Consider the following 21,639-nt stretch of genomic DNA (forward strand, 5'->3'; position numbering starts at 1 on the left):
GCATAAATTCACCAAAAACCCTTTACAGCCTCTTCCAAACTCACAATCATGTCCATGTAGAAGAACAAGGGCAGCAGATACATGGGAACACTATCACCTTCAAGTTCCCCTCCGAGCCACTCACCATCCAGACTTGCAAATACATTGCCATTCCTTCACTGTCATTGAGTCAAAGTCCTGGAATTCCCTCCCTAAGGGCAGTGTGGGTCTAGGCAGATCACCACCAGCTTCTCAGGAGTGCCTAGGGATGGGCAGTAAATGCTGGCTAAGCCAGCGACACTCGTGTCCCACGAGTGAATGAAACGTCAACCACATTGCTATGGGTCTGGAGTCACATCTCGGTCAAAATGGTAAGGACAGCAGATTTCATTCCCTCAAGGACACTAGTGAACATGGTCTCAATGACTGAGAATAGCTTTCAATTCCAGAATTGTTCATCAAACTTTCAATTCCATTAGTTGCCATGATGAGCTTTCAACCTACATCCCGACAGCATTAGCTTGAATCTTTGGCTTAGTAGGCCAGTACCATTATGCCACCATGTCCCCCATTATTCATGAGTTTTTTAGGGTAGAGGTATAATATTTTGTTGACTGGGACAGTCCAGACCACTGGTGTAGAATGGGAAAATGAGCTACTGATCTCATACTGATGCCATCTTTAAGACCACCTATTTCCACCTTTGTATCATTGCCCAACTTTGCCCTATCTCAGCGAGCCTTCTTTACTTCTGGACTTGACTACCATAATGCATTAATGGCTGCTCACCCACATGCTAGTCTTCAGAAACTTGTGGTCACCCAGAATTCCATTTCCCACTTCTGAATGTTCACAGCAAGTCCTGTTCTCCGAGTCCACCTATGCTCAGTGACCTAAATTAACTTTTGATCTGATTGGATTTGATTTATTAACATCATATGTATCAAGATAAGTACTGCTTTGTGTGCTATTCAGGCAAATCATGTCTTACATAGGTACAACCAGGGTAATAGAGTCATAGAGATGTACAGCACGGAAACAGACCCTTCAGTCCAACTCGTTCATGCTGACCAGATATCCTAACATAATCTAGTCCCATTTGCCAGCAGATAGCCCATATCTCTCTAAACCCTTCCTATTTATATACCCATCCAGATGCTTTGTAAATGTTGCAATTGTACCAGCCTCCACCACTTCCTCTGGCAGCTCATTCCATACATGCACCGCGCTCTGTGTGAAAAAGTTGCCCCTTAGGTCTCTTTTATATCTTTCCCCTCTCATCTTAAACGTATGCCATCTAGTTCTAGACTCCCTCACCCCAGGAAAAAGACTTTGCCTACTTACCCTATCCATGCCTTTCATAATTTTGTAAACCTCTATAAGGTCACCCCTCAGCCTCTGATGCTCCAGGAAAAATAGCCCCAGCCTATTCAACCTCTCTCTCTAGCTCAAATCCTCCAATCCTGGCAACAGCCTTGTAAATCTTTTCTGAACCCTTTCAAGTTTCACCAATCCTTCCGATAGGAGGGAGACGAAAATTGCACACAATATTCCAAAAGTGGCCTAACAAATGTCCTGTACAGCCGGACAGAATGCAGAATGAAAATTCTCACCCTTACAGACTGGCACATTCCGAGGTCCAGGACTACGTGCTGAGGAACACTCTAAAGCTTAGGGCGGCTGCTGCCAAGGCACAGAGGAGAAAGGCCACTGTCTGAGGTCTTCCTGCTGAAGGTACATGGGGGTTCAGTAATCGGACCCTCCCAGTGCCTCAAATATATGTAAATATTAGTATTGCATGTATAAGAGTGATCTCTGGTTTTGTGGATAGAGTCAAAGTCCAATTTTTTGCTTATTTACTTGGTATGAACCTGCACAGAATTGAACAACTTCTATAACAATGTATGTATGCAAAGATATTTTTTATGAATAAAGTATATTTTAAAAATATTTAAAGAAAAGAAAATTCAAATTGCTCCACCCCTTCATATCTCTGTCATTTCATCCAGCCTCACAACCCTCCAAAATACCTGCTGTCTTCTCGTTCTGGCCTCTTGAGTATCCCACTCATGGTGAGTGTTTTCAGTTGCTTAGACCCCAAGCTCTGAAATTCCCTTCCTATACTTCTCCGATTCTCCATATACTTTTCCTTTAGGAAAGTATTCCTGACAACCGACCTCTTTGACTGGGTACTTGACCATCTGACCAAGTATCTCCTGAAGTAACTCAGTGATATACCATGTTTTATAATGCTGCTGTGAAGTGGGAGATCTCATTCAGTTAAACACGCCATCTCAGTAATAACCTGCTGCTGTTGTTTGGCTGTAACTTTTAAATTGAAGCTGGGCCCTTCAAAAGTGAGATCAGCAAGCAAAGTATCTCAGAAAGTGCAGGGGAAATCAGGAGCTGTATCTCCCAGAAGGTGGTGGCTGCTGGGATAAAGAATAAAATGATAATGATCAATAATGCCAAACCACATGGAGCAAAGGTAGAGATTGTCATGTGTTGAAAATTACACTGTGCATTTTGTTGGTTATAGTCCAACAGGTTTTTGGAAGCACTAGCTTTCAGAGCGCTGCTCCCTCATCAGGTGATTCTGGAGAATAAGATTGCCCAACCACCTGATGAAGGAGCAGTGCTCTGAAAGCTAGTGCTTCCAAATAAACCTGTTGGACTATAACCTGGTATTGTGTGATTTTTAATTTTGTACACCCCAGTCCAACACTGGTGTCTCCAAATTATGCATTTTGCCTACTTGATACTACCATACACACATATATAATCAGAGGGTGTTTGTTACAAAGAAATGATAAAGGATCCATGTTTCATAGCTTGTGTAATTTTAGCTATAAATGTCTATGACTGAATATTTGACTGTTGCAGTTCCAATACTTTCGCACAGGTTGAGCACAGGTGGAAACATAAAAAGTCAGAGAAGGAGTGAGCCATTCAGCTCTTCAAGCCTTCTCCACCATTCAATATGATCATGACTCATCATCCAGCTCAGAAAAACAAATAAAATAATAAAAAGAAAAGCTCCATAGAAGTTCCTGCCTTCCGTCATATTCCCTTTAGCCCTAAGTGCTTTATCTAACTTCTTGGAAAGATGCAATTTTTTGGCCCCCACTGCTTTCTGTGGTAATGACTTCCATTCTCTGGGTGAAGACATTTCTCCTCATCTCAATCCTAAATGGATTACCCGCTATCCTTAGACTGTTACTCATGGTCTGGACTCTCCCGCCATCACGAACTTCCTGCCTGCTTTTCGTCTTTCTAGTCCTTTTTAGAATTTTTTACATTTCTATGAGATCCACCCTCATTCTTCGGAATTCCAGTGAATATAAACCTAACCGAGACAACCTCCCCTCATTCACCAGTCCTGCCATCCCAGGAATCAGTCTGGTAAACCTTTGCTGCAGTCCCCCTATATCAAGAACATTGTGCCTCAGACAAAGACACCAAGACTGCACACAGCATTCCAGGTTTGGTCTCACCAAGGCTCTGTACAACTGCAGCAAGACATCCCTGCTCCTCTGCTCAAATCCTCTCACTATGAAGGCCAACGTACCATTTGCTTCTTCATCACCTCCTGTACTCAGACGCTTCCTTTCCCAGACTGGTGCATGAGGACAACCATGTCTCTGCGCACCTTCCCTTTCCCAAACTATCACCATTTAGCCAATAACCTGCCCTCTTGGGTTTTGTTCACAATGTGGATAACCTCACATGTATCCCCATTATCCTTCATCTGCCATGCTTTTACCCACTCTTTGAGTTTCTTCAAATTGCACTGGAACTTCTGTGCACCCTTCTCACAGTTTCCCCTCCCATCCAGCTTTGATCTGAGTGGGGGAGAGAAAAACAAGAGGCCCATTCCCACATTCTCTCCAAATAAGGGGAAGTTTTGCCGATCTGGGGTTTCATTGGAATGGTCCAAACTAATTTGATGCAGCATCCTTACTTGTTGGGAAGTCCTGATCTGGATCCTAGTTCCTACGTTCCTCAGTTAGTGCAAGTGAAATGTTTGAACTGGCTTTGACAGTGAATGATATAGCTTATGTGCTCTCAGGGCGTGTACATTTTTCACACTTACAGTGGGACACCTGTTTCCTGTTTATTCAGAAGGAGATTATTTTTTGATATAAACGCATTGAAAAAGTTGGCCTCAAAATTCGGACAAGTTATTACAGAAACTACAATTTTCTGCTGGGGTCTGGAAACTTAAACAAGCCAATGGCAGATTGCCAAACAAAAGCTGAGCATCGCTCTGAGCGTATGACTCGGTCCCATGAATTATTACCAGTCTGGGGGTGGAGAATAATATTCACTCCTGCAGAATAAATACAGGATATTGCAAAGGGTGAAAGTCCTTTTCCCAACAGAATCACGGAGGGGTCAGGGACAGCAGAAAGACAGAGTCATCAGCAACCCAGGAGCAAAATTCCAGTTGTGGCTATCAAGATCGCAAGATAGCTATAGTGTCATAGAGTCATACAGCATGGATACAGACACTTTGGTCCAACCAGTCCACGCTGACCATACTCCCAAACTAAACTAGTCCCACCTGCCTGCTCCTGGCCCATGTCTCTCCAAACATTTCCTATCCATGTATTTATCCAAATGTTTTTTAAACATTGTAACTGTACCATCACTTCCTCAGGAACTTAATTCCACACACAAACCACTCTCTGTGCAAAAAAAGTTACCCCTCATGTCTTTTTAAAATCTTTTCCCTCTTACCTTAAAAATATGCCACTTAGTTTTGAAATGCCCCTCTGTAGGGAAAAAAGCACAGGCCATTCACATTATCTATGCCACTCATGATTTTATAAACCTCTATACGGTCACCCCTGAAAATTCCTACGCTCCAGTGAAAAAAGTCCCAGCCTATCCAGCCTCTCCTTATAACTCACACCCTCCATTCCCAGCCACATCCTAGTAAATCTCTTCTGAACCCTGTCTAGCTTAATAATATCCTTCTTATAACAGGATGAACAGAACTGGACACAGTATTCCAGAAGAGGCCTCACCAACATCCTCTATAACCTCAACGTAATGTTCCAACTCCTGTACTCAAAGGTGTGAACAATGATGGATAGCATGCTGAATACCTTCTTCGACATCCTACCTGTTTACAAACTTCAAAGAATTATGTTAATTAAAGTCAATAGCCTTTTAGCCCATCTTAATACTTCAAAGTTTGGGAGGAGATTTGTAGCTCGGGTGCTCGTTGTTGTGGTTCTGTTCGCCGAGCTGGGAATTTGTGTTGCAGACATTTCGTCCCCTGTCTAGGTGACATCCTTGGTGCTTGGGAGCCTCCTGGGAAGCGCTTCTGTGATCTTTCCTCCGGCATTTATAGTGGTTTGAATCTGTCGCTTCTGGTTGTCAGTTCCAGCTGTCCGCTGCAGTGGTCGGTATATTGGGTCCAGGTCGATGTGTTTGTTGATAGAATCTGTGGATGAGTGCCATGCCTCTAGGAATTCCCAGAGGCATGGCACTCATCCACAGATTCAATCAATAAGCACATCGACCTGGACCCAATATACCGGCCACTGCAGCGGACAGCTGGAACTGACAACCAGAAGCGACAGATTCAAACCACTACAAATGCCGGAGGAAAGATCACAGAAGTGCTTCACAGGAGGCTCCCAAGCACCAAGGATGTCACCTAGACAGGGGACGAAATGTCTGCAACACAAATTCCCAGCTCGGCGAACAGAACCACAACATCTTAATATATTCACCTAATACATTCATCACTCCCGCCACTTCTGTATCTACTCAGTTCTATGTTCACTGCAGATATTTTTAATCAATCTGTTCAGTCATATTAATGACACCTCTGGATCAGGTAAGACATGAACTCAGGTCATATGGGGGGCGGGGTACTACCAATGTTCCATGAAGGTCCTCAATGTATGCTGCATTACGCAATAGAAGGTACTAATGGAGTGCTTCACTGTCATCAGTGGCATCCATTAGATGTGGGACTCTCAGCTGGACATAAAAAAAACCCAGGGGGCACCATTTCAAAGAAGGGTAAGAGAGTTCTCTTGGGAGTTCTGGTCAATATTTATCTTTCAAGAAGAATCAGAAATACAAATCATCTGCTAGTTCTCACAATGCTGCTTGTGGAGGCTGAATAATTCAAATCAGCTTTGTGTTTCCTTGCAGTTCAGTGAATGTATGTTAATGCTGATGATGCACCTTCCTGAAAATGTGTTAAGTCGCTTTAAAAATACAAGTGTTTTTCTTTGAATTAAACAGTGAGCACACTTCAAAGTTACTTCAACAGTTGTCCTTTAGCAAGTCCTGATGCTGTCTCTCTCATTTCTCCTTCTCTGTCTTCCTCCTTCACCACTTCCTTTCTACTTCCTTAACCACTTCCCGATGTACCTCGACTTCGCTCCCACTTTTTACCTGGGGTTCCCCCATAATGGTGTCTCTGTGCCCTTTTTGCAAGAAACTGTTTCTTCCATCAACAATGAGCACGTGGATCGCTTTAAACACTTGAAGCATTAATCGTTGTTATTTTTGAAAATCTTTTTGAGACCAGAGAAGAAAAATAAACTTAGATTGCTTAAAGCTGTACATTCGATTGGGAAGTGCACTGTCAGATAGAAATATGCAATTTAACCAGTTGAAACCTCTTGACCGATGTTGAGAGATCTGACAGGTTTTGACATGATCCAATGAAGTCTCATGGTATCAGGTCAAACATAACTAAGGCATCAACCCTGGCTCAGTGGAAAGTATAGGAGGGTGCACCAGGGACAGCATCGGGCATGCCTAAAAATGAGATGCCAACCTGGTGTAGCTATGAAACAGGACTACTTTCATGCCAAACACCAGATGCAGCATCCAACAGATAGAGCTAAGTGATACCACAACAAATGGACCAGATATACTCTGTAGTCCTACCATCTAGTTGTGAATAGTGATGGACAATTAAATAATAAATAGGAGGAGACATCTCCATAGATATCCTCATCCAGTCCATCTGCAACACTGCCACCCACCTGACAATATGGAAAATTGGGTAAAAACAATGACTGCAGATGCTGAAAACCAAATACTGGATTAGTGGTGCTGGAAGAGCACAGCAGTTCAGGCAGCATCCAATGAGCAGCGAAATCGACGTTTCGGGCAAAAGCCCTTCATCAGGAATAGATGAAGGGCTTTTGCCCGAAACGTCGATTTCGCTGCTCGTTGGATGCTGCCTGAACTGCTGTGCTCTTCCAGCACCACTAATCCAGAATATGGAAAATTGCTCAGATTTGTCCAGTTCGTAAAAAGCAGGTCAAATCCGATCCAGTGAATTAATGCCCCACCGGTCTATTCTCGATTGTCAGTAAAGTGATTAAAGGTGTCATCGACCGTTCCCCTTTAAGGACTCCATGTGCTGTGTGGATACAGTAATGCAACTCTGCCTTTCAGTTTCATCTGCTCGGAGGTTGCAAGCCGCGCACACAAAGAAATCAGGAGGTTTGCTGAAACGTTTGCTTCATAGGAACATAGGAAATAGGAGCAGGAGTAGGCCATTCAGCCCTTCCAGCCTACTCTACCATTCAATACGATCATCAAACTCAGTACCTTGTTCTTGCTTTCTCCCCATACCCTTTGATCCCTTTAGCCTAAGAACTATATCTAGCTCCATCTTGAAAACATTCACTGTTTTGGCTTCAGTTGCTTTCGATGGCAGAGAATTCCACGGGCTCACCACTCTCTAGATGAAGAAATTTCTCCTCATCTCAGTCCTAAATGGCCTACCCTGTATCCTTAGACTGTGACTCCTGGTTCTGGACTTCCCATTCATCAGGAACATTCTTCCTGCATTTACCCGACCTGTCCTGTTCGAAAAATGTATAGGTTTTCACCTCTCCCTCATTCTTCTAAAAACTAATTAATATAATCCTAGCCAATCCAATCTCTCTTCATACATCAGCCCTGCCATCCCAGGAATCAATATGGTCAATCTTCATTGCACTCCCTCTAGAACAAGACCATCCTTCCTCAGATAAGGAGAACAAAACTTCAGACAATATTCCAGGTGTGGCCTCCCCAAGGCCCTGTACAATTGCAGCAAGACATCCCTGTTCCTGTACTCGAATCCTCTCACTATGAATGTTAACATACCATTTACCTCCTTCGTTGTCTTCTGCACCTGCACCTGCACCACAATTTATATTGTGTTTTATTGCTTTAAATAAACTAATCTATGGAGTTTTAGATTAGATTCCCTCCAGTGTGGAAACAGGCCATATCGGCCCAACAAGTCCATATCGACCCTGTGAAAAGCACCCCACCCAGACATTTATCCCTAACCAATGCACCCAATACTGGGCAATTTAGCATGGCTAAACCACCCAACCTGCACATCCCCGGACCGCAGGAGGAAAACCACGCAAACTCCACACAGCCAGTTGCCCGAGGCTGGAATTGAACCCTGGTCCCTGCCACTGTGAGGCAGCAGTGGTAGCCACTGAGCCACCATGCTGCCCATAATCCCTGGTTCGTCAATACCTGGTGAACAATTGACCATCAGACTTTGATCATTGATAGAAAAATGGGGAGGATTAATGGGATGTCAACAGGGTTCAGGAACTTCAATGATGAGTAAGTCTGGACAGTTCACTGTAGGACTGAAACAGTTCAGAGGTGGTCAGTGGAACTTTTCAAAGTTATGTGAGAGGTTTTGACAGAGTATTTAGAGACAGACGATTCCCTCTGGCGAGTGAACTAATAACTGGAAGTCATTTAATCATTGAACAAAGTTGCAAAAGGGAGGTGAGGAGAAATATTTCTACTCAGTCCGGATCTGGAATATCGTATCTGGAAAAGTGATGGAAACTGATTCCATTAATGATTTTAAAAGGGTTTGGATAGGAATTTGAGGAGGAGGAACTTCAAAGGTTATGGTCAAAAGGCAGAGACATTGGGACTTGACAACACATGAAGAATCCAACACAGACACAAAAGGCCAAACAGACCTCTCTTTACCACATGTATAGGTTTCTGTGAATCTAGGATAGTAGGCTGGGGTTGTAATGTACAAAAGGTCTCTGGCTACTTATCAACCAATACCTGAAGTTCTGAGCAAGGGTCACTCGACCCGAAACATTAACTCTGATTTCTCTCCAGAGATGTTGCCAGACCTGCTGAGCTTTTCCAGCAATTTCTGTTTTTGGTTCTGATTTATAGCATCCACAGTCCTTTTGGTTTTTAATACCCAACTTATGTTTTTCTCTGTGATTTACAATAGATCAGACTCCAAATGGGAAAGTGTCCCATCTATAGTGATTGTAATGTGATCAGCCAGCTGGATCTCATGGAATATGAGTTCCCTGATTGAGCTGTTAATTTGGCCCAATCAGGGAGCCCTGGCTGACAAATATAAAGAGGAGTGTCAGAGTTGCCTCTGATTGAGGCAGCATTAGGGTCAAGGATTCTTCATGTGTGATGGGATACCAGCCTCTGTAGACTTATTTCACCATCCTCATTAAACAGTCTAACAGAAGGCACGTTCAGCAGTATTAATGCTTACAGATGAGGATATTTCAAAATGATTTATATGCTGCATCACAAAATATTATGAAAGGTCGTAACTCAAAACCATCATCTCTGCCCCCTTCCACTGAGGCTGCCTGATCTGCTGAGCTTTTGTTTTGATCTTATGTTTGTTCCCAACATTGGTCATAGTATTAACCCTTAATATAGGAACAGTGGTTCAGTTTTATTCTTTATAACATCAGTGCAAGAACAATCATTGCAGAGGATAATGATCATCTCACAGAAATAATCATACATCATTGTAAAGAGTGAGCAGCGTATGAGCGCACTGAGTCAATTGATCATCATTATCGCTGAATCCTCCACTGTCAGCATCCTGAGGGTGATCATTGACCAGACACTGAACTGGACTGGCCATATAAATACAAGGGCAGGTCAGAGGCTGGGAACTCTGCATGAGTAACCCACCTCTCAACTCCCCAAAGACTTTCTGCTATCGATATCACACAGCTCCAACACTACTTAAGAAGGTGAGTTTTGAGAAGATTTGTAGCTCAGGTCGAGGTTCTTAAGCAGCTCCAGGGCAAAGATGTTCATGTGACCTGCATCCCGTCCACCACCTTCAACATGTGCTCTCTCCATCACTAGTGCATAGCAGCAACAGTGTGGACAATGTACAAAATGGACTGCAGCAACTTGTAAAGGCTTCTTCAACAGCACCTGCCAAAACTATAGCCTGTACCACCTAAAAGGATGAGGGCAGCAGGCAACTGGAAATATCACCACCTGCAGTTTCCCCTCCAACCTCATCCTGGCCTGGAAACATATCTGCTTTCTTTCACTGTTGCTGGGTCAAAATCCTGGTACTGCCTCCTTCGCAACATTGTTGGCTTCCCAACACCAGATGGACTGTAATTGTTCAAGGGCACTTTAGAGACAGGCAATAAATGCCGGGTTTGCTAACAGTGCCTATATCGCATGAACAAAGAAGATTTTAAAAATCTCACAATAATTGTCATTCGTCACATTACCTTTCACAAACACATATATACTGGTCGCCGTTGTTCCATCAACGATTGGTTCAATGAAGTGATAGAAGCAGCGATAATAGCCTGTATCATTAGCTCTGGCACCCATTAGCATGAATGTCTTGCAGTATTGATCTCTCTCTGATCCATCGCATTCCCTTATGCTCACTATCCGTCCCCCAAGCTCCTCCGACCTGTAAGATGCAGATTTTGTGTTGTCTTCAACTGCAGGTTTCCCAGGCCAGCTCCACCCCAGAGGCCTCTGCCCTCTGAAACACAGAACAGAGAAAAAGGACCTTGTTAATTCACTTCCAGATTCTAATTTTACTCACTTTTGTTTGCATCTAATAGCACATTTTTCAGATGAGACGTTAAACCAAGGCCCTGGCCATTCTCCCAAGATGGAGGTTAGAAGATCCTGAGGACAAGAAATCAACACAGAACAGGCAAGTTCTCCCTGGTATTCCTGATCATGTTTTGACAAAGTTACAAACAGATTACCTGACCATCATTACATTATTGTTACTGGATTTTGTTGCGTGCAGTTTAACTGTTATGTTTCGCTACATTACCAAAGCAACTGCAAATCAAAAACTACTTCCCAGATGGTGAAACACTTTGCGACATTCTGAAGTCATGATAGGAATGCCACAGAAACATACATTTTCTTTCTCTTGTTGTATCTGAGTTGGAAGGAAGTCGAGCAGAATGAGAGAGCAGTAGACAACTCTGCTTCTAGGGGCAGTCAGGTCGGGAAAGTAGACAGAGTCATAGAGTCAATTGGCATGGAAACCGACCCTTTGGTTCAACCAGTCTATGCCAACCAAAATCTCAAACTAAAATTAGCCCCACCTGGCTGTGCTTGGTCCATAGCCCTCCAAATATTTCTTATTCATTTACTTATCCAAATGTCTTTTCAATGCTGTAATTGTACCCACACACCCCCCCATTTCCTCAGGAAATTTATTCCACACACGAAGCACCCTCTGTGTAAAATAATTACCCCTCATGTCCTTTCTAAATCATTCTTCGCTCATCATAAAATATGCCCCCGAGTCTTGAAATCCCCTTCCCAAGGGATACCTGCCATTCACCTTATCTATATAACCACATGGTTTAAAAAGGTCACCCCTCAACCTCCTACACACCAGTGAAAAATGTCCCAGCCTATCCAGGCTCTCCTTACAACTCAAACCCTCCATTCCCAGCAACGTCCTTGTAAATCACTTCTGCACCCTCTCCACCTTAATAATATCTTTCCCATAACAGGCTGACTAGATATTGATTGGATGGATGACAGGACAGGAATTTTTCCTGTGGGTATGGCTGCTATGGAATTGACTCCTGAGGTTGGCTTGAGCTGATGTAACTGCACAGCTGTTGTCAAGTTCAGACTCACGACCAACTCATGTGTTATATCTCCTGCACTTTCAAACAGCACGGTCAAACTCAGGTTCAATGTGTACCTGGAAGTGTTTGAAGAGGAGAGCTTGCTTCTAATCTCTTGGGTTTTGGAGTTTAGGAATTTAATGGAGTGATTAATGGAGTGGAAGGAATGAATGATTTATTTATTGACACATATATAAAGGGGCAGCACAGTGGCTCAGTGATTAGCACTGCTGCCTCACAGCTCGACCTGGGTTCGATTCCAGCCTTGGGTGACTGTGTGGAGTTTGCACATTCTCCCCGTGTCTGTGTGGGTTTCTTCCGGGTGCTCTGGTTTCCGCCCACAGTCCAAAGATGTGCAGGTCAGGTGAATTGACCATGCTAAATTGCCTATAATGTTAGTGCATTAGTCAGGGGTAAATATAAGGCAGGGGAATGGGTCTGGTAGGTTACTCTTCAGAGGGTCGGTGTGGACTTGCTGCGTGGAAGAGCCTGTTTCCATACTGTAGGGAATCTAATATAATCTACAGAGATTCAGTGAAAAGTGTGCTGTCACCACAATCTGACACCATTTTGAAATACAAGAAGAGAGAGTACTTAATAGAGTTCATCTTCATTGGCCGACATCCCAAACACAGCTCCAGGACTTCTGCAAGGTCCTCACTCCTGGCTACCACAGTCAGGAGTCCCCGCCCTGGGCCTACTGCAACCAGGAGTCCCCGCTCTGGACCAACCAGAGCCAGAAGATCCTGATCTGGGCCTACTGCAGTCAGAAGACCTGCTCCAGGCCTACCACAGTCAGGAGTCCCTGCTCCAGGCCTACCACAGTCAGGAGTCCCTGTTCCAGGCCCACCACAGCAAGGAGACCCCGCTCTGGGCACTGACACTGCCGCTGTTAATAACCTACCGTTACCGCCAAGAGTCCAAGCCCTGCCATTGCCACCAAGAGTTCACCAGCCAACGCCCTGCTGCCATTCCAGGAGCCCATGCATCAGCCTCACAAAGCCTGGAGTCCCCCGTCGGCCATCAATATAAAAGTGTGTTAAGTTTCCTGCTTTGAACTTTTGTAATGGGACCTTGTTTCATGGTTGGATCTCACAGTTTTACAGTCACTTCCACATGTTTCTGGGATGTTTACTAATCAATCTGTTCTGAGACGTTATGACACACTTCTGGAGTGTCTGGGACTTGCTCTGCGAATGTTTCAGACAAAGCGAAGGTAGAGTAGATACAGTGAGAAATATTTCCTGATGGAGCTCAGAGCACTGTCCAGGCTCCACTGATGGATGGGTCTGCTTTTTCACACAAAAGAGTGCTGTAAGTCTGGAACTCAGAAAGCTGTTGAGCACAAGGATCAATTTAAAATTTCGAAACTGAGGTTGATAGATTTTTGTTAGGCAAGTGTGCCGAGGAATAGGGAATCAAAGTGAGGAAACTGAATGCAGACAAAATTCAGCCATGATCTGGAAGAACAGACTCAAGGGGCTGAATGGCCTCCTCTTGTTTCAATGGCTCTTTCCTCCAATCGCTCCATCTCTTCTGTCTATTTTATTGACAAACAAATGTTTTCAAATACATTTTTTTAATAACGCTCCAAGGCTCCTCAGACAGCACCTTCCAAATTCATGACCAATTCCAATAAGAAGGACAAGGGCAGCAGATACATGGGAACATGACAAGTTCCCCACCATCCTGACTTGGAAATGTATCTCTGTTCCTTCACCGCCACTGGGTCAAAATCCTGGAATTCTCTCCCTCAGGGCATTGTGGGTCAACCTACAGCACTTGGACTGCAGCGATTCAAGAAGGCAGCTCACCCTTACCTTCACAACAATTAAGAATGAGCAATAAATGCTGGGCCAGCCAGTGATTCTCACATCCCTTGAATGAATAACAAAATAAACACTTTATTGAACCACAATCCTTTCCTGTGTGTGTGTGTGTGTGTGTGTGTGTGTGTGTACGCACACGAGAGAGTGAGTGAGAGAGATATGGGACCCTGATTTTTCACTCTGCCTAGGATCATAAAGTCTTCCAACATAACAGGGTACAATGTAACCTCTGCTATGTCTGACACCTCTGCCCTCTCCTTTACTGTATTCATTTCCCTTTTAAAAGCTGCCATTGAGTCTGCCTCAACAACTGTTGCTGCTAAGACATTCTATATAAGGCGAGAAAGAGCTTGTATTTGGACAGCATCTTTCATGACCTCTGGACTTCCCAAAGCACTTTACAGTCAATGAACTACCTTTGAAGTATCGTCACTGCTATAATGTAGGAAGAGTCCTCTTGTGTAAAACATTTCCGCTCGCCCCTCCCTAGGTTCATTTGGTGGCGATCATAAATTGGTGCCCTCCAGTTACTGACTCACTGAGCAATGGAAATAGTTTCCATGTATATTTTTGAACACATCTATCCCACATCTCAACTCTCCGCTTTGGTGAAAACAGCATCTCTTTCTCACCTTCTGACTTTGCTCCCTGACTCGAAAGAAAACAAAGACTTCCACTTTGATAGCACTTGTCATGTCCCGTGAATGACCTAAACTATTTCACATCCGACCAACAGTTTTAGAATGGAATCATTGCTGTTAAGTAGGAGAATCCAGCAGATAGTTTGTACATAACAAGTTCCCACACAAACAGTGATGTGACTGATGATCGGATCATCTACTTTTCTTTAGTAATGTTTATTGAGAAAAAGACACTGAGGAGGAGTCAATTTGTCTATAAACTGTTAGATTGAAAATTTCTTCCAGTCTCTGAATTTTAATTTTTCTTTTCACAGATCCTGTCCAATCAACTGTGTGTTTTCAGCATACTCTCTTTTTTTAAAGATGACAGTTCTCTCTCTCCTTTCCTCATAACTTATGTTGAGGTTGTACAGGACGTTGGTGAGGCTTCATCTGGAGTATTGTGTACAAGTTCTGGTCGCCTTGTTATAGGAAGGGTAGTGTTAATCTGGAGAAGGTTCAGAAGAGATTTTGCAGGGTGTTGTAGGAATGGAGGGTTTGAGTTATGAGGAGAGACTGGGACTTTTTTTCACTGGAGCGTGGGAGGTTGAGGGGTGACCTTATAGAGATTTATAAAATCATGAGGGACATAGATGAAGTGAATGGCAGGTGTCTTTTCCTTAAGGTGGGGCAATTCAAGACCAGGGGACATATTTTTAAGTTGAGAGGAGAAAATTTTAAAAAAGAGGGACGACTTTTTTTATACAAGGGTGGTTTGTGTGTGGAATGAACTTCCAGAGGAAGTGGTGGATGCGTGTACAGTTACAAAGTTTCAAAGGTATTTAGATTAATACATTAATAAGAAATGTTTGGAGGGATATGGGCCAAGTGCAGGCAGGTGGGACTAGTTTAGTTTGGAATTATGGTTGTCATGGACTGGTTGGACTGTTAGGACTCCAAATGTAATAGATAATGTCAACAGTGACAGGCTGTTTCACATACAGCCATTGATACCAGAGCAAAGCTTTGGCATAGAAAGAGGCCATTCAGCTTTTCAGATGCATGACTCTATGACTGCATAGCCAAAGCCTGCCCTTAGCGTTGAAAAACCCTTCTGTATTCTGCCTGCTGGCACCGAATCTGAACTTAGGGCCAAGTCAACATTTCGTTCTTCCTTTATTCTTCATGGGATGACGGCATTGACAGTCAATGCCAGCTTTGGATGCCATTGCCTTGAGTGTTTTACTTAGTCATTGCACAAGGAAGTCAAGTCAATCACGTTGCTGTGGATCTGAAGTCTCATGCAGACCAGACAAAGTAATGATGGCAGATTTGCTTCCTCATAGGAAATTAGTGAACCAAAAGGATTTTTGTAACAATCAACAATAATTTTTAGGTCACCATGACTGAGACTACTTTTCACTTCCAGATTTATGAACTGAATTCAAATTTCACTATTTTAAATAGTATCAGATTTTAAATACACCCCAGCCCAGTGGGAGTGAGTTGTGGATAGGAGGTAAAATTCAAACATTTCAACCAGCCCATCTCCAACCACTTTCCAGCTGCTTACATTTTTAATGCTGAGAGCTTCAAGTTCTGAAGAAGCATCCAAAACGTTAACCCTGCTTTCTCTCCACAGATGCTGCCAGACCTGCTGAGTTTCTCTAGCAATTTCTGTTTTTGTTTCAGATTGCTAGCATCCACAACTCTTTGTTTTATTGTACATGAAACACACTCTGACTAATTTGTTGGTGTTACCTGAAGCTCCTCCATCCATGCCACTTGTATTAGAAGATCTGATCTGCTTTTAAAGAATTGTTCTGGTTGGATGGCAAAGGAAAGAATTCACAAGAGTTTGAGGGAATAGTTGAGGTAATAGGATTACAAGGATATAATTACATTGGGCTCAGTTGCATTGGAAGAGAGAAGGTTGAGAGGTGAAAGCATTGCTTATAGAACTCCAAATGTAATAGATAACATCAACAGTGACAGGCTGTTCCGCATTGAGCCGTGGATGCCCTAGAAAGGTTTTGGTGTAGAAAGAGACAATTCAGCCTTTCATATCTGCTCTGGCTCATTAAACTGACTATCCATCCTGTCCTGACTGTATAGCATCTGCCCTGCAGCCTTGCAAGTTACACAGCTTCAGGTGAATTCCTTTCAAATGGTTGGCTAACGTGGTGCCACTGTTTAAGAAGGGTGGTAAGGACAAGCCAGGGAACTATAGACCGGTGAGCCTGACCTCGGTGGTGGGCAAGTTGTTGGAGGGAACCCTGAGGGACAGGATGTACATGTATTTGGAAAGGCAAGGACTGATTAAGGATAGTCAACATGGCTTTGTGCGTGGGAAATCATGTCTCACAAACTTGATTTGAATTTTTTGGAGAAGGAACAAAGCGGATTGATAAGGGCAGAGTGATAGATGTGATCTATATGGACTTCAGTAAGGCACTCGACAAGGTTCCCCATGGGAGACTGGTGATCTCATGGAATACAGGGAGAACTAGCCATTTGGAATCAGAACTGGCTCAAAGGTAGAAGACAGAGGGTGGTGGTGGAGGGTTGCTTTTCAGACTGGAGGCCTGTGACCAGGGGAATGCCACAAGGATTGGTGCTGGGTCCTCTACTTTTCATCATTTATATAAATTATTTGGATTTGAGCTTAAGAGGTATAGTTAGTAAATTTGCCGATGACACCAAAATTGGAGGTGTAGTGGACAGTGAAGAAGGTTACCTCAGATTACAATAGGATCTGGACCAGATGGGCCAATGGGATGAGAAGTGGCAGATAGAGTTTAATTCAGATAAATGCGAGGTGCTGCATTTTGAGAAAGTAAATCTTAGCAAGACTTATACACTTAATGGTAAGGTCCTAGGAGTGTTGCTGAACAAAGAGACCTTGGAGTGCAGGTTCATAGCTCCTTGAAAGTGGAGTCGCAGGTAGATAGGATAGTGAAGAAGGCATTTGGTATGCTTTCCTTTATTGGTCAGAGTATTGAGTACAGGGGTTGGGAGGTCATGTTGCGGCTGTACAGGACATTGATTAGACCACTGTTGGAATGTTGCATGCAATTCTGGTCTCCTTCCTATAAGAAAGATGTTGTGAAACTTGAAAGGGTTCAGAAAAGATTGACAAGGATGTTGCCAGGGTTGGAGGATTTGAGTTAAAGGGAGAGGCTGAATAAGCTATGACTGTCTTCCCTGGAGCATCGGAGGCTGAGGGGTGACCTTATAGAGGTTTATTAAATTATGTGGGGCATGGATAGGATGAATAGACAAAGTCTTTTCCCTGGGGTGGGGGAGTCCAGAACTAGAGGGCATAGATTTGGGGTGAGAGAGGAAAGATATAAAAGAGATCTAAGGGCCAACTTTTTCACGCAGTGTGGTATGAGTATGGAATGAGTTGCCAGAGGAAGTGGTGGCGGCTGGTAAAATTGCTACATTTAAAAGGCATCTGGATGGGTATATGAATGGGAAGGGTTTGGAGGGATATGGACCAGGTGCTGGCAAGTGGGACTAGATTGAGTTGGGATATCTTGTTGGCATGGACGAGTTGGACTGAAGGGTCTGTTTCCATGCTGTACATCTCTATGACTCTATAACTGAGGTGAGGGTTCCCATTGACACCACCAGATTGGACACTGAATTCCACCACCCTCTGGGTTTTCCCCATGTCCCCTCTAACCCTTCACCGTTGGCCGTAAATCTGTGTCCCCTTGGTAATTGCCCTGTCTACTAGGGACTTCCCTGTCTGCTTTATCCAAGCTTCTCATTATTTTGTGCATTTGATTAAGTCATCCCACATCATCCAGAAAGATAGAAGCCAGCACTTTGAAAGGAGCAAATGCAAAATTAATCTGAGGGAACAATATGGCAGTTGGCTGACCTATGAAACAGACCCCCAGGAATTTGGTCAAAACAGGCAATATTAATTCATTCAAATGCAAATCAGATAATAATGGTTTGGAACTAAAACTCAAGAAACTGGACACAGCAGATCTGGCAGCATTTGCGGAGAAAGAGAGACGGAGTTAACATTTCAGGCAGTGAGGGAGCTTGCGTGTTTTGAGGCACACTAAGTGAGTTATTTTAAGATGTGATTTATGGTGAATGTCATGTATTTGGGCAACAGGTGACTTTGGTTAACTAACCTGTCCATTACTGGGGCTTTTCCTCAACTCATGTCTGTGCCTGTTCTAAACCAATGTGCCTTTGCAAAGGTCTGGAGAGAGATGCAGTGGTTTTTGTTGAAGTTCATCCTAAGCAGTTTTGTTTCACAGGACTCTATAACTGTTCTGAGGCACTTACACAGGGGCAGCCCTGAGCTGCGCCCACAGGACCATTAACTTAGTGAAAGGTGTTCTGCTCTGCCCAAAACATGCTGGTCTTCCACTTGATCGCAACGGAGTGTTGCAGACTGGCACTTCCCAAGGTCCAGGACGATGTACTGAAGGAAGCGCTGAAGCTTGGGGTGACTGCCACAGAGGGGAAGGTTGGTGTCTGAGCTTTTTAGTGTGCAAATTGATGCTACATTTCTTACAAGACAGCGTCAGCTACCCTTCAAAACTACTCAGTGAAAGTCTTTGGTAACATTCCAAGGTCAAGAAAGGCCCTATATAAATTCAGGACTTCCTTTTATATGCTTTAGCTGATGGTAAATAATATACAATGTCCAAGTTTGTTAACAGCTCAATATTAGATGGGAAAGGAAGGCGTAATTAGTCTTCTATAACAACTTTGACCAGTTTAGCGAGTGGGAAAGAACTGGGGTAAAGCATGGATTAGGTGTAGTTATTCGCTTTGGAAGAAAAATTGAAAAAAAACTGTTTGCTTATTAAGACCCTGAAATATTTTTATTCAGAATGATCATGAACAAACTCACTGAAAGATAACATACAGCTACGGCACACAAGTGACTTTCTTTATATATTGGCTCAAATGTATTATGACATGTCTTTGCAGGTGGAACTTAAACCTTGGCCTCTTGGCCAGAGATAGGGGCACTACCACTGTGCTACAATGGCCCTATATTTAAAAATATATTACAATATGAATTGGAGTTAAACAGCAAACACAGTTTGCTGCAATAGCAAAGGGCTTTGGTGAAGACACATGCAGAAGGGAATGGTGTACAGGTATGGGTCTCCTCACTCTACCCAAAATATAAGCCACCAATCACTGGTAGAGCGACATAAAACATCTTCAAATTGCTCTTTCTATCCAATTAAGCATCCTCCAGCAGGTCTCAGCTCCTCCAAATCCTCTGGTTTCCAGTTCCCACCACTGTCTTTACCTACAGCTCCCGAGAGCCTGAGTCTGGAACTCTCTCTTTCTTTGGTCAACCCTATTAAGCCATCTGGCCTAATACCTAATTTATGCAGCTCAGTGTCAGACTTTGTTTGATAATGCTTCTGAAGACTGGAGTGGAATGTTTCACTGTATTAAAGTTGCTATATAAATGCAAGTTATCGCTGTCGGCTTTCACTTCCAGCATTGATAGGGAGGAAGGTGAAACAGCCAATTAGCTTCCACCATTCCGACATTGAAACTCTAGTGGGTTGGCAGAGGGACATTACACTGTGTTCAAGGCATCACGTAAATATATATAAATTATTGTTTTCTTTAATTAAGTTGCTTTCACTTTCCTTCTCTGACTCCTTCCCTCCCACTCTCCTCAATCTTTTCATCTGGTTCCTCACCTGGATTAAAAAAAGATCTCTTGTCAGTGAAATAAAGATTTAATTTCTTTTATTACTTCAGTACTTCAGTGACAGGGCTGGCATTTACTACCTAACCCTAACAGCCTGCATGATCAAACTGACTCACTCGGCCCTTTCAGGGGGCAATTAAGAGGTAAATGAATTGTTGTGGGTCTGGGGGTCACAGATAGGCCAGACTGGGTAAGGAAAACAAGTTTCACTCCCAGTTGGGTTTTTGCAACAATCAATGATAGTTTCATGGCCACCATCACCGAGACTCAATTCCAGATTTTTATGAACTGCGTTTAGTTTTCATCAGCTGGTAATGGTGGGGTTAAAACCCAGAGCATTTCCCTGGCTCTCTGGGTTACTAGTCCAGTGACATTATCACTTCCCCACCTCCTCATTCATCTGACAACATGAAATCTGCCCCTATTTCAGTTTTTACCTCCTTGCCTCCCCCAATCATCACGTGACCATAAAGGGTCATTCAAAGCACAGCATGGTGCAACAGCAAGAGAAGTTGCTGCTTTCCAAGTGACCAAAGGCTATTTGACTGCAGGCCTTCACTGCTGTTCACAGTCCAGCACACACGCACAGTCCAGGAAAGATGACTAGACTTCAGGGATTAGATGGGTAACTAGAGCCGATATTTTATTACCTTCTATTTGTTTCTCAATAATAATTCCAAGGCACCTCCCTGTGAAATTTGGAGAGATTTACAATAAGCAGCTAAGAAATATCTAATTCCACATGTTTTCTTTGCTGCCTAAAATATATCTGTGTAACATCTGCTTTTGCTTTGCAGCTTACATGTACTACTGTAATTTTGCTCTCTTGACATTCTCCATAAATACTGCTGCAGATGGATTCCATTGCAATAAAATCCTCACACTCAGTCCTTATTCTCTTAACTACTGAACTTCTTTCTCCTGGAAATTCAGCATAAAGACGATTCCAATTTTTAATAGATGCACCATAGAAAGCATCCTATCTGGATGCTTCACAGCTTGGGATGTCAATTTTTCCCAAGACCGAAAAGAAACAACCAGAGAGTTGTGAACACAGCCCAGTCCATCACACAAAGCAACCGCGCATCATTGACTCCATCTGTACTTGCTGCTGCATTGGGAAAGCAGCCAAGATCATCAATGATGCCTCCCGTCCCATGTATATTCTCTTCCAACCTCTTACATCAGGCAGAAGATATAAAAGTTGTATACACTTACAAACAGATTCAAGAACAGCTTCTTCACCACGGTTACCAGACTTTTGAATAGACCTGTTTAATGTTAGTATTGATTTCTCTCTGCACCTTCTCAGCAGCTTAACACTGTATCCTGCACGCTGTTCTGTTACCCTGATGCACTTGTATAATTGGATCTACCTGTAAAGCATGTAAAACAACACTTTTCACTGTACCTCGGTACATGTGACAGTAGTAAATCCAATCTAATCAATCCTCCCTCACCCTTCCCTTCACCTCCTATGCATGAGATTGTGGGATCAAATCCCACTCTGAGAATCCAGGATGATATGCCCAGTTCTGAGGGAGTGCTACACTGTCAGAGGGGTCAGTGAG

General features: G+C 43.3%; 1 protein-coding gene across 3 annotated transcripts in view; it reads right to left on the reverse strand.

Moving 5' to 3' along the window:
* The window catches only part of flt4 (fms related receptor tyrosine kinase 4), a 238,905-nt gene that overhangs the window by 112,903 nt on the left and 104,363 nt on the right, over positions 1 to 21,639 (reverse strand). For all 3 annotated transcript variants that reach the window (XM_072590357.1, XM_072590356.1, XM_072590358.1), the window contains exon 3: positions 10,521 to 10,786. In XM_072590357.1, the coding sequence (XP_072446458.1) occupies positions 10,521 to 10,786 (266 nt within the window). The remainder of the gene's footprint in view (positions 1 to 10,520; positions 10,787 to 21,639) is intronic.

The sequence above is a fragment of the Chiloscyllium punctatum genome, chromosome 20 (genome assembly GCF_047496795.1).
Source record: "Chiloscyllium punctatum isolate Juve2018m chromosome 20, sChiPun1.3, whole genome shotgun sequence".
Classification (NCBI taxonomy): Eukaryota; Metazoa; Chordata; class Chondrichthyes; order Orectolobiformes; family Hemiscylliidae; genus Chiloscyllium; species Chiloscyllium punctatum.